The sequence below is a fragment of the Malania oleifera genome, chromosome 8, assembly GCF_029873635.1.
Source record: "Malania oleifera isolate guangnan ecotype guangnan chromosome 8, ASM2987363v1, whole genome shotgun sequence".
Taxonomy (NCBI): Eukaryota; Viridiplantae; Streptophyta; class Magnoliopsida; order Santalales; family Ximeniaceae; genus Malania; species Malania oleifera.
The window spans coordinates 76,976,591-76,989,805 of record NC_080424.1 but is presented as its reverse complement, the minus strand read 5'-3'; the positions used below and the strand labels follow the sequence as shown (position 1 = coordinate 76,989,805).

Below are 13,215 nucleotides of genomic sequence, written 5' to 3'. Positions count from 1 at the left end.
TCTAGTGTCTTCTCATAATCTTTCTTCTAATTACAGTTGGAAGGCCAAATCCTTGTCTAAGGCTTTTGTTTGGTTAGTAGCTTGTAATAATATTGGTGGGATTGCCTTTTGTAGACTCAGTGGCCTAATAGACATTTTATCCCATGATGTCTTTATTGCGTGCCAATAAATAATTACCATGCAAGATCTTAATAATTGGTTACGCTAGATGTGTCTGTCAATGGCATCCTAGTGTCATGTTTGACATAATCCTACAGGAATTTAGTGGACAATTTGATGGGTGTTCCTAACTAAATGACATTTGATATCAAAGATAATCAATTATTGAGACAATTTACACTGTTTTTTGGATGATATTATGTTCTCCTTGAATGCAATTACTATGTGTGCTATATTGAGGTTCATGAGTTGACTGAAGACTTTGCCTATGATTGATTTGTGTCGATCCATGCCACTAACAACATGACGTTTCAAGGTGTTTATTATGGAGCATTAGTAGCAGCTATAAAATGACTCAAACTGCGCATAAGCATCTGTTCAGTAATCGCATTTCTTACATGTTGCTTATGTAGAGAGATATGGGGAATTTCCCAAAGCTGAGTTTGCTTGATTGAAGCTCTCTCTCCTTGTTTTAGTAATGCTTGTAAGGAATATATTTAAGCCAAATTCCAATTGTTAGATTACAAATTAGGTTACAATTTAAACGAGACTACAAAAATCTCAATTTTGTCCTCATCTATTCTTTCTTCAAACATGAAGAACAATGTTTTGCCATAGCGTACAATTTAAATAGTTTTAAGTGTTAGATTCCTTAAAATATCCAATTGTGTTTTTTACAATGAAGCTATAGATGGACAAAACGAGATCTTAAGTACAATGATATATTTGACAAGTATTATCTATATATTTTTTTTATGTCTATTTATACAAGAATACCTTTATATGCACCTCTCTTTAGTACATGGTCCTTTTTTAGAAGAATCAACAACCTGTGAAAACTTACCAATGGATACTTCAACCAAAGATTCAATATTGAAATCCTTTTGAGTTGTTTCATTTTGTCGAGAGCAATTTTTTCCCATTAGGCTCGTAATTCATTTCATCCAATGTGTTAAAAGGCTCAAGGTTCGTGTCACCATCTCACTTGTATGTGTATTGGGGACATCTTGGCCATATAAGGATGGTTTAGGCTTCAACCATCTGAAACACCTTTTATGGGGCTAATTGTAAGGCTTAATAGGCTAAAGTGAACAATACTCACAGAGTTGGGCCGAGACCCTTACATTTGTTATTTGAGCTACCTTGGGGGCATTGTCATGCAGGTAGATCTTACACAGAAGTGTAGGTCCCACATAGACGTGTGGGCCACTTTGATGAGGGCTCCAGAGATAAGTGGAGCCTATCATGATCCCACATTGGATGTGTACTAGGAGATCTTGGCCATATAAGGAGGCTTCAACCTTATGAGATATGCCTTTTATAGGGCAAAACCGTGAGGCACAATAGGACAAAGCGGACAATATCTCACTAGAGTTGGGCTAAGGCATGCCCAAAACACTTTGATGCTTAGTCTAGAATACCAAATCCCTAAAAGACCAACACATTATACATGGAGGCTTACGCATTTGTAGAAAAGGCACACCTTTTTGGCTGAGACTTATGCATTTTGGGTGTGTGAATCTCAAGCAGATTACCTAGAAATTTTTGCCACATATATGACATGATATGAGTTGATCACTAAAATTCTTGAATCTCAATTTTTCCAAAATTGAGAGTTGCATCTTAGATCATGAAACTAAGTTGAACTTTGAAATGTTATAAATTATCTCTTTGCATGATTTTCTTAATGAATTCAAGTTAGTATTTTTTGAATGGCCATAGTTTACCATTATATTTGATTTTTGAACTTCTATTCATAATTTTCTTTACTTTTTTTATTTTTAAAACTGTATTTATTTTATTATATATTTTTATCTAAAAAATAACATTCTCAAAAGGCTTATATCATCAACACCTCAAGGCTTTGGCCTTGCCTCAAAAGGGTTAAAATGTCTGCCCTTATCCCTTTGCCTTTTAAGCATTGACTTCATTAAGCTAGATCCTTTTTGGTGTTTCTCTTGTCCTTTTAATGCTTTCAATCAGATTAAATTATTCTTATAATATCTCAACTCTAAATTTAAATAGTTGAAGATGGTGGCATGAGATTCTTACAAGCACCATTCATGCTTGTTGCATGTTTGGATATCACTTACTTTATTGAAACCTGTCTCCTTTAATATGATGGTGAGTTTTGTGTATGTGAACAGGGATTCAAGCTGAAATGATCCTAGGAACAATTGCAAGGACAAGTAAAAATTGTGATTCTGATAGGGATTACATGGAAGATAGGGTTACTTTTAGTGAGGATAAGCTTATGGACTCCAATAGCAAAGCTATTATGATGGCCTGGGAGAGACCATTGATGGAGGCTCATGCAAAAGCTGTTTGCTCAAATGGTGGTCACATTCTGAACATTGGATTTGGAATGGGTCTTGTGGATACAGCCATTCAACAATATGCACCAGTTAGTCACACTATTGTCGAGGCTCACCCAGAGGTTTATGATCGTATGCTTCAAACTGGTTGGGGTGGGAAGGATAATGTAAAGATAATATTTGGTCGTTGGCAGGATGTTCTTGAACAACTCGAGTCTTATGATGGTAACTAAAATCTCAGTTGCACAGTAAACTAAATACACATTTATGTTCTTTGATGCTGTATATAATTATATTGACTCACATTTTTTTGTTTTTGTTTTTTATGTTTTATTATATTTGAGTATTACCTTGTGAATGTCACTTCTAGTTTCATCTTATAGTAGTTGTGAAAGAATATTCTACTTCTTTCCCTGTTACATTTTATTGTCACAGATTCTTCTTTTCCGGACAACTCTTGTATTCTTGAATCTTTTGTACTATTGGGCTTTGCTCTCAACAGTTGTTGGCTTTTTATTTCCTATGAAGATATGTGAACAATGTCTCTGCTTTGTGGAAAAATCTATGATGTTTTGTTAGTTTATTTTATTTTATTATTTTACTATTTGTTAGTTTGTTTTGTTGTAGTAATATACTCCATTTTTTTTTGGCTCATTGGGAGCTCCATCAGGCCCAGGCTACGCAACAGTTGGGTAGCCAATCTCCCTTTTCAAGCCCCTCCCCATCCCTTCCCAAGTTTGAAATTGAGGTCTCTCATGCAGAAGTCTCATGATCATACCATTGCAGCATGCTGAAGTGGGACATATACTTGCCTCTTCCCACGTCAGTTATATATTATCCCAAGTAAAAACAAAAAAAAGAAAAGGAAATGCATCATTGATGCACATAGGATCATGAGGAAGGCACGCGCATGAGGGTACATGCATTATTGAGTGCGGATGGTTTCACAGGGAGCTAATTTGCGCCCAGTTATGAAGTTATTCATTTTATTTTTTTAATATATAATCTTCTATATACTGTAAATCTGTATTGATGCATATAGTTTTGTACTTGAATATTGATAGTTTGATTATTTGTTCAGGCTACTTGTCAAAAGCACTATTGTGCAGATGTACAGGATAATGTGCAAGAAGTTTTCATGTTCAACTGAATACCTCTCTTATTTCTTTTGGTTGAAAAGCTGATAATTGTTTTAAAGGTGGCACATGAGTATTATTTTCTATGTTCTAATATAATAACTCTTTAATATGCTTGTTTATTTTGTTCAGGTATTTTCTTTGACACGTACGGGGAATATTATGAAGACCTGAGAGAGTTTCACCAACATCTACCTGTACTGCTGAAGCCTGGAGGGGTCTACTCATTCTTCAATGGCCTTTGTGGTGGTAATGCATTCTTCCACGTTGTTTACTGTCATTTAGTTTCTCTGGAACTAGAGAATTTGGGTTTCTCCACACAGTTAATTCCATTGCCTGTAAAGGATTGCTTAGGAGAGGAAGTATGGGAGGGTGTGAAACACAAATATTGGCAGCTGGATACCTATCATCTCCCAGTTTGTCAGTCTATACAAGATTCTTCATGATGTCTGAATTCGAAAAATTCGAAAAATTATTTTTTTTCTTTTTCAGATCCATTAAATGGCATATTATATTACGAGACATTGAAACATCATTATTTTTGTAATTCTTGCGTTATTCATCATTTTGTAACTCTGGATTCTTAGAAACTATGTGAAATGATTAATATTTGGTGCACATTGGAACTTCACACTCAATTTGTAGATTATTGCCATTTGGATCACTGGAGTATGTCATTGTGTAGTCAGGACTCAGGAACAGGTGTTAGTTTGTTAAGGTTTTCTAGAAACTTAGTTGATAATAGATCTGCATCAGTTGCAAGATTTTGCATCCCTTGCTTTTAAATGCATCAATATGGCAGATTGAGAGGTCTGCCCCTCTCTAGCTTGGCCTTGCTTTGCTTAGTTTCTTCCGAAATCAAAATAGGTCATGGTTTAATAAGTTTAGGAACAAATTCTTTTTGCTCTAAAAAGTTGTGTCGGTTGTCTAGGCATTCAATTCCCCCTAGTCTCCACATGTCTCTTTGGTCTGGCAGCCCTAGCATATCTGTTTCTGTGACTGGTTGCCACTACAACTTTGCATCAACATCAGAACTTTAAGCAGTGCTTGTGGCCCTTTCTTGTTCTTCAATCCACCATCATGAACCATTAAATTCAATGCCGAGTAGTGTCGTCTTGTAAGGAAAATCCCTCTCAGGAACAATGGGAAGCTCGCCATCCTTGTCAGTGCAGATTAAATGGCGACCTTGTATGCTCCTTTTTTGATCTCAAGGGAGAAGGAATAAACAAGCAACCTCTTTATGGAGGTTCATCATACTTTTAAAGCTGATTGGAAGGTGATTAACCTAGACCGTTTGGATAATGTGTCCAGTTGCATATTTTGTAAATTCATTTCTTATTATTGAAATGTTTTTTGCTAGAAAAAAATATGTCCATTTGCATATCATAATTCGCTGGAAGGCTCACATCAATTATAGTTCCAGTTTGTTTTAAGCAAGTATCTGGTTCTGGACTAGGGCATGTAAAGGATTCTGGAGGTCTTCTGGGCAGTAAAGGGTTTATTGGTTTGAAACTTCTGTCGAATGGAAAGGGTTATTTTTATTTAGAAAAATTTAAAGATCATGGTTGGCCTCAGTCAGTTCATATTCCTAAGGGAGTGAAAGCATCAGGTTGGTAGTCCATTTAAGCATTGAAGGACATGGCAACTGTTAAAATTGAAAATGCATGAGTTGCAGATAGTGAGTTAGTGGAACTCCTTTTGCGAAGGTGTTGAACACCCAGCAAAATCTTTATCTGGAATTGTAGTGATCCTTCAGAAACTATTCCTTAATCTTTGCGATTTGGAAGGAAAGGATTTTCAAGTTTAAATTTAAACCATAATGACTCAAAAAAGTTGGGCCTTAGGGTATTGGGCCTGATAAGAGTCGGGCAGTGTTTAGGTGGGTTGAGAATAAAGGGCAATCTAAGTCCAAGGAAGCTGCTGCTGCTGTCTTGGATGAGTCAAGTGAGATGGGTTTGGGCTGCGTGGCGAAGGCCAACTCTGAAGATTTAATAGGAGAGGACCACCAGAAACAAGATGGTCTGGTTTCGGTCCAGAAAATTGAGATGGGTCTGACCAGGTTTGTGGGTATTAATTTATTGGAGAAGCCCATCAGGATAAAGATGGATATGTTGAGCTCTTTGTTTTTTGTTGTCTGCTATAAGAGGTGGCTTGAATTCCTCAGACATTTATGGGTCAGATGAAAGTTCTTGTACCAATTCAGATGAAGAAATGGGAAGTATGTGTGAATCTGAAAAGTGCTTGTTATTAGATCAGCTGATGGCAGAAAACAGAATCAATGGGGAGGAAAATTGTTAACAAACCCATGTTCTGATTTTGAAAATGAGTCGAGAGTTCAAATTGGCTTGGGAGATCTTCCCTAGTTCGAACAGCAGGACGATTGGGAAGATAGTCCCAAGAAGTTCTCTGTAGAAGCACAGATTGGTGTTCATTATTTGAGGAACATTGACAACTGGGTTAGGGACTAGACTGAGAAGGGATCTTTGACCACTTTTCCTGTTCTTGAGCATAATCCCATTAACATCCTAGGTGATTTCATTCCTATTAAGTACTAACTATTAAGAGGGAGAGGAGGATGTGAAGGACTACTATCAGAGAATCAGGGAACTTCTTATTCTCAAAAATATATTCTTGCCATTTTGAATCATGCTAGTTTTACAGATAATGTTGTCTTCCATAGGAAGGACTCCAATCAGGGAGATGTCATTGCTAGTCCTTTTGAGTTGGGGGTGTGGGGGGGGGGGGGGGGGGGGGGGGGGGGTGGGGGGGAGAAGGTTCAAAAGAACTCATAAGTTAGCTTCTTCTATTAATTGGAATGTTAGGAGTTTAGGAGATGTTAGGAAGAGGGGTTTGATTCATGAAGTGCTGGTTAGACATTCTCCCATTTTAGTGTTACTTTAGGAAACTAAACTAGAGAATGTAGATTATGTATTTATTTATTTTGGGGTGGTGGTGGTGGTGAGGTTATTTGAGATGTAAGAAGTGGGATTTTCTCTCTTCTTAGGGGATGTCTAATGGCATTCTTATTGTTTGGGATACTTGGTCCATTTTTAAAATTGATAGCCTTGTTGAGTTTTTCACTCTTTTACTCTTAGTAGATGTAAAAGGAAGGGGCCAATAGTTCTGTTTATGGTCCTTCTAGACCCCAAATTTTCCGTCCTCTTTTGATTTTGCCTAGATGAAGCTTTGAAAGTACAGAAATTTTGATGGAAATTTCAATTTTGATTTTTTTTAAGTATTATGGAAATTAGTAGTAAAACATGAAATTCTTTTTATGAAACTGTAGAAATGGTTAATAGACATAATAACGCAAGTTTTAGAATTAATATATATTATAAATTAGGATAAAATGCACTCGTGGTCACTGAACTATTGACTAAATGCATTGAGGTTACTAAACTTTATTTTTGTGCAGTAAGGTCTTTGACTTAGCAAATATAGCAATGCCCCATTTTCCTTTCCGTCCAAGGAAAATGTCCCATTGTTAAATATGTTTATGTGGCAACTTTGGGACCCATGCATGCCACTTTTTATTTTTTCTTTTTCTAGTTTTTTTTATTTAGAATAATATTTATAACTTTAATAATAATAATAATAATAATAATAATAATAATAATAATAGAAACAGGAGAGGGTCATCCCCTTCCTTGGGTCCTGCAAACATGGCGATGGGCAATTTGGCTGTTGCTAGGATTGGACCGAAGAAAAGAGCCAGCCAATGTAGTGGGTGATGTGTTTCATGGAGCATCTCCTTGCGGAAAAAATTAAAATTGCTTGCAACTCTTCTCAAAACCTGCATTTACTCCAACAAGCTTTGAATCAAGAAGTTCTTCAACATCACAAGTAATCTTATCAAACCCATTATCCAAATGTACACTTCCATCAACAAGGACACCATCCCTTCTGCTTCAAAATCCTTATTTCCTTCAACCCCCAATATTAGAACTGAATCAACATGTACGGCATCCATAACAAACTTCACTCGATTCTCAGAATTCACACCACCACCTTCGACCAACTTATTATCTGCTGGTTCTACATCAACAGAGCTAATTTCAAGTTTTTCAACAGTTCAGTCACCTGTAACTAAACTCCATTCAACTTTTTCCGCTGGCTGCTTACAGGCATCTGAAACCTCAACTTTCTGCCCCTCAAAAGAACCCTTGTCTTCCAGTTGAATCCCTTCTGCCTCTAGCTTTCCAGTCACTGAGACTTCTTCAACTTTGGAGTTCACACCCTCGTTTGATTTTAGATTCTCAAGTGCATTATCCCCATCACCACCCCCCAAAACCTCAACTGTGATCTCATGAGTACCATAAACAACATTTTCTTCCAAGACTCCACGCAAATTTGTGTTTTCACTCAAATCCTTTACCCCAATCTCAAGATTTGCAGCAATGGAAGACTCCTTCAGTCCCCCCCTTTCTCCCCCCAAACAATCTCCATCTTCTACTACTTTTTTTAACCACCAAAAATCCCACATTTAGGGCCTTAGGCAGCTTCACAAAACTGTCATAACCATCATTAGAAGATAACTTCTCAATCAGCATTAATGCCTCCAGGTCTGAACCCACAAAGGGTTCAACAAAAGGGGCCATTTTTTTTCTAGGGTTTCATCTGGGTCCCCACAACCGGCCTCTCCAAAACTGTTTTGAAGTCCTCTTCCCACTCAAAAGACCCTCTGCACTACTATTATTGCTCACACTACCCTTACTACTAATCTTACCACTTATCTCTAAATCATTGGTTTCAACATTAGTTTCATCATCAGAATGATAAGAAATAGGAGCTTTGATATGATAAGGAGATGGTCTTCATGGAGGAGATGGGAAGAGAATATTGGTAAAACATAAGCAATTGAAAAAAAAAGAGATAAAAAATCATTATTAGACCTGCCACGTGGGTCTTATAACTGCTGCCTAATCAATTTTAATAGAGAGACATTTTCCTTGGATGGAAAATAGGACATTGTTACATCTGTTATGTTGAGTGACCTAATTGCACAAAATTAAAGTTTAGCGACCTTAGTAGGTTTTAGTCAATAGTTTAGTGACAACAGGTGCATTTTACTCTTATAGAATAAATGCATGGGTATGTTGTGTATGAGGTGCAGTGGCTATTATGTAATATTCATAGTAAACTATTCCATTAATATAATGAAATTCATAAAAGAGTTAATTGTTATTTATTATGCGAGTAAAGATAATTTAGACATAAATGATTAAATAAAATGTTGCTAATATTGAAGTTTAATTATTCATATAATTTCGAAAGCCCTTGTAATAATCTTTGGTCCCAACAAAACTAAGATAAATTAAGAGAGAAAGTTCACTTTGTGTTTAAAAATCTCACATTTTACTTCAAAGGAAATTTCGTTCTATTGTAAACATTTTGTCAAGTTTCGCAAAAATTTCAAGCTTTCGATAAAATTTGGATAATTTGTTGAAATTTTGATGAGAATTTTGTTGGACAAAAATCGATTGTCACTTCAATTTCGAGGGTGATGGGAAGTGGAAAGTTAGACAGTTTTGTGGAAATTTTAAGACCATGCGCTTGACCATGATTATTTGCTCTCTTTGGTTAGAGATTCTTAGTGTGAGGATTTGGAGAGGAGTTGGGAAGGGTTTAGGATTATGAGGAAGCTTAAGCATCTTAAAAAGACTCCAAAGAATCGGAAGACCATACGCTTGATTATGATTCATTGCCCTCTTTGGTTAGAGATTCGTAGGGTGGGGATTTGGAGAGGAGTTGGGGAAGCGTTTAGTGTCATGAGGAAGCTTAAGCGTCTTAATGTTACTCCGAAGAATCAAAATAGGGAGGTTTTTGGAGATATTAGGTTCTAGAAGGCTGGCATTTTGAGTGAGAAGGATATTTAGATATAAAAGAGGAAGGTGGGAGTCTTTTGAAGGGCGAGGACTGAGGAGGCTAAACAGGTCTAGTTGAAAAATGAGTTGGAGGATTTGATTTTTAATAAAGTGAGGAGTATAGGAAAAAGAACAAATTTAAATGGGTGAAAGAGGTTGGCTGTCCTCGTTTGATTGCAAATGAGACCACTAATTTTTTCTTCAATCTTTATTTGATGCAACCGTAAAGTTGTCGTTCTCTGACGTGGAGGTCACAAGTTAAGGCGCGGAAACAGTCTCTAGCAAAAATGTAAGGTAAGACTGCGTACAATAGACCCATCGTGGTCCACCCCTACCTCAGACTCTACGTATGCGGGAGCTTTGTTCACCATGCTGCCCTTTATTCGGAAGAGGATGCATGTAGGCCTATATTAAGGGTTTAGATTGGAATTCCATTTCTTGAGATCATGTGAGTTGGTTGGAAAAGGAGGAAGTGAAGGTAACTGTGTTTGGGATGGGTAGGGATAAGGCTCTAGGTCAGGATGGGGTTAATATGGTTTTTTATTTTTTTTATTTTTTTATTTTTTATTATTGGGATGTGATCAAGGGTGGATCTGTTGAGGGTCTTTAATAAATTTTTTGGAATGGGATCCTGAGAAAAAGTATTAACTCCTCTTTTATCACTTTGGCGCCTAAGAGGAATATATCTATTAGGATTGGTGATTTTCAACCTATTAGTTTTGTGACTAGTGTGTATAAGATCATTGCTAAATTGTTACATAGTAGGTTGATTGTGGCGTTAGATGAGACTATTTCTAAGGCTCAAAGTGTGTTTGTTGGGGGTAGGCAGATTGTGGATGCTCTTTTGGTTCGTAGTAGGGGTTTACTCCGTTTTTATCGGTTCACTTTTGGGTAAAACTGGACACCAAACTGAAATTGATCGGTTCCTATAATTGCAAACCGCTACTAGACCGTTAACAGACTGTTTTGTTAAAAAAAAAATGCGGTTCTTCAGTCCATTTTTTGGTTACTAACTGAACTGGATTAAAAATAAGATTACTTATTGTAACAGGCTCAATTTTAGAAGTTCAATGAACCTTAAATAATTTTAATCCTACTGCGGCCTGAGTGGAGTACTTTATTTGGAGTAGGTGACCTGCTTTTATAAGCGGAGAAGGCTCCACCAAATTTGATGGCAACCGATGTGGGACAAGGACATCAAGGCTGAAGGCGTAAAGGCTAGGCAATTGGGGGTTGGGCGTCCTCATTCCTCTTGAGAATCTTGTCCCCCATCGATAAAAGATGGGAGAAAAGCCCTCATCCTCTTGTATATAATGTCCCGAATCCTTCCCACTCTTCTGCTGTAACTGTATTGCTGTATATATTAATTTAAGTAAATTTTATTTATAATAATTGAGCATTACAAAATTAATGATTGAGAGTTAAATATAGGGCCAAAATTTTTAGATAAAACATATTTTTTGGTTTATTCAGTTTTTTTGGCTCGGTTTTCCAATATAATAGAAACCAAAACTGAAAATTGGTTTGAAATAGAGAAATTGAAATTAAATGCTGAAACCAATAAATCGTACTGAAATGTTGAACAGTTCGGTTTCGGTTAGGTTTTCGGTTATTCAGTAATTTTCGTATGCCCCTAGTTCCTAGTGAGTTAGTGGAGGAGATTCATTGGAGGAATGAAGGGATTTTTAAAAAGGCTTATGATAGGGTTAGTTGGAAATTTTAGATAAGATTTCTGCTAGAAAGGGGTTTGGATCCATTATCCCCTTTCTTGTTTGTGTTAGTGGTTGATCTTTTGAGTAGATTGGTAGAAAAGGACAGTTCATAAGGGTTTAGTAAAGGGTCTGGAAGTGGGTGGAGTGGGGTTTGTGTGTCTCATTTTCAATCTGCTGATGAATACTTTTTTCTTTTCTTACATGATCATAGATATTCTATTTTGAACTTTTGACCTTCGTCCAATTTTTGAGAGGATTTTCGGGCTTGGCATTAATTTGGAGAATGTTGGTATTGCAATTATTAGTCTGATTTCATCTAGGGAGTTGGCTTCATTAAATGGTTGGGGTCTTTTGGATTGTCCTTGTCTTATCTAGGAGTCTCATTTGGTAATCCTAGGTCTCTGTATTTTTGGGATCTGGTGGTGGAGAGGGTGTCTAAGCATTTGGATGGGAGAAAGCTGCGCTATTTTCGCTAGGGATTACATTACTCTTATTCAGGCTTGTCTTGCTAGTATCCTTTATTATTTTTCTATTTCTAGATCCCAGTAAGGATAGCTAGTAAGCTTGAGAAAATTATGAGATATTTCCTTTGGTCTAGGGTTGTTGATAAAAGGGATCATCTAATTAAGGGGGTGACTGTGTAGGTCTAAGTTGGATGGGGTTTTGGTCTTGGTTAGTTGGTGTCTAAAAACACTGCTTTTTTGGCTAAATGGTTATGGTGGTTTCCCTTACATGAGTGCTCTTTTTGGAGTAGAGTCATTAAAAGTAAATTGGAATTGCATTTGAATGGATCGGATGCTAATTTGGGAATTAGATTTTCTTTAGAAAGCTCGTGGAGGTGTGTTTCTCAAATTTACGTGCTCCCACTAATTTTGTTTTGGGTGAATGGCTCTCAATTCATTTTTGAGAACATATATGGGTGGGTAGCTTTGTCCAATTCTTTTCCTTATCTTTTCCACTTGACTTCAGGGCATAATGAGATTATTTTCTTCTTTTTGATTTCTGGTTATTCACCTGCTTGGGTTCACTCCCGTGGAAATCTAACATCATGTGTGGTTTGCAGAATGGAATGGGGTAGGAATGAAATTTGAATGGAGAGTATAGCAAAGTGATAAATTTGATTACATTCCATTTCTATGTACCAAATGTGTAGTAAATGATAACGTGTAGTAAATTGTTACGGGTGGAAGGCTTTGAGTGGACGACATGAGGGGAGAAGGGGCTCGAGGGGAAGGTTCTGAGCAAACGACCTGAGGTGAGAAGGGGCTTAGAAGGATGATGCTTCGCGAAGGTGCTTGGAGGCTTCGAGCAGACAGAGGAGCTCGGACGAAGGACGTCTCGCAGAAGAGCTCGGATGAAGGGCGCCTCGCAGAAGGGCTTGGATAGGAGGCCCAAGCAGGCTAAGGGGCTTGGACAAAAGGGACAGCTCTGACGGAGGGCTTGTTGCAAACCGGGCTCGGACAGGAGGGGCTTGTTATTGCAAGAAGCCGAGCCAAGCATCGTGGGCCGAGACCATGGCAGCGTGGAAGTGGGTTAGGCACTGTGGCCAAAGCCCGTGTGGGATGGCAGCGTGAAATTTAGCCCATGTGGGTTGTCCAGGGAAATTAGTTATGGGTTGTTTGTATAAAGGGAGGACCAGTGGGAATAGGGGGGTTGGCTAGAAAATTGGAATTAGTTCTTTTTTCTATTTTTGGAGAGTGGCTCCCTCGAACCAGCCAACCTGTTCTTATTTCAATTTCTTTAGTATGCATTACACTAGTGAATTCAGTCCATCTTTGTAATCTCGTTCACCTGCATGTAATTCATTCAATTAGCCATTACCACTCTATTGAGTTCATTACAAATTGTGTAGAGTTCATTACAATTACGAGTGGGTTCATTACAATTGGTATCAGAGCCAAGTTCCTGCCATCATGGAGAGGGAACTCGCATGAACCACATGTTGGAATCCATTGTGGCCTCGAAAAAATCACAAGAAGAACATCAGAAAGTTCAGCAGGAGATGCAAATCACTCAAGCCAATACCCAA

The 13,215-nt window shown here is 37.5% G+C and overlaps 1 protein-coding gene across 2 annotated transcripts in view; it reads left to right on the top strand.

The window, feature by feature from the left end:
* Positions 1–10,895, top strand: part of LOC131161460 (protein arginine N-methyltransferase 2) — a 42,040-nt gene extending 31,145 nt beyond the window's left edge. Inside the window, exons 2-4 of one of the 2 annotated variants that reach the window (XM_058117232.1) lie at positions 2,307–2,699; positions 3,743–3,859; positions 10,605–10,895. In XM_058117232.1, the coding sequence (XP_057973215.1) occupies positions 2,307–2,699; positions 3,743–3,859; positions 10,605–10,621 (527 nt within the window). In that variant the 3' untranslated portion in view covers positions 10,622–10,895. Of the gene's footprint in view, positions 1–2,306; positions 2,700–3,742; positions 4,242–10,604 lie in introns of those variants that run through there. The other variant, XM_058117231.1, reaches the window with a different exon arrangement.
* The last annotated feature ends 2,320 nt before the right edge of the window (positions 10,896–13,215 follow it).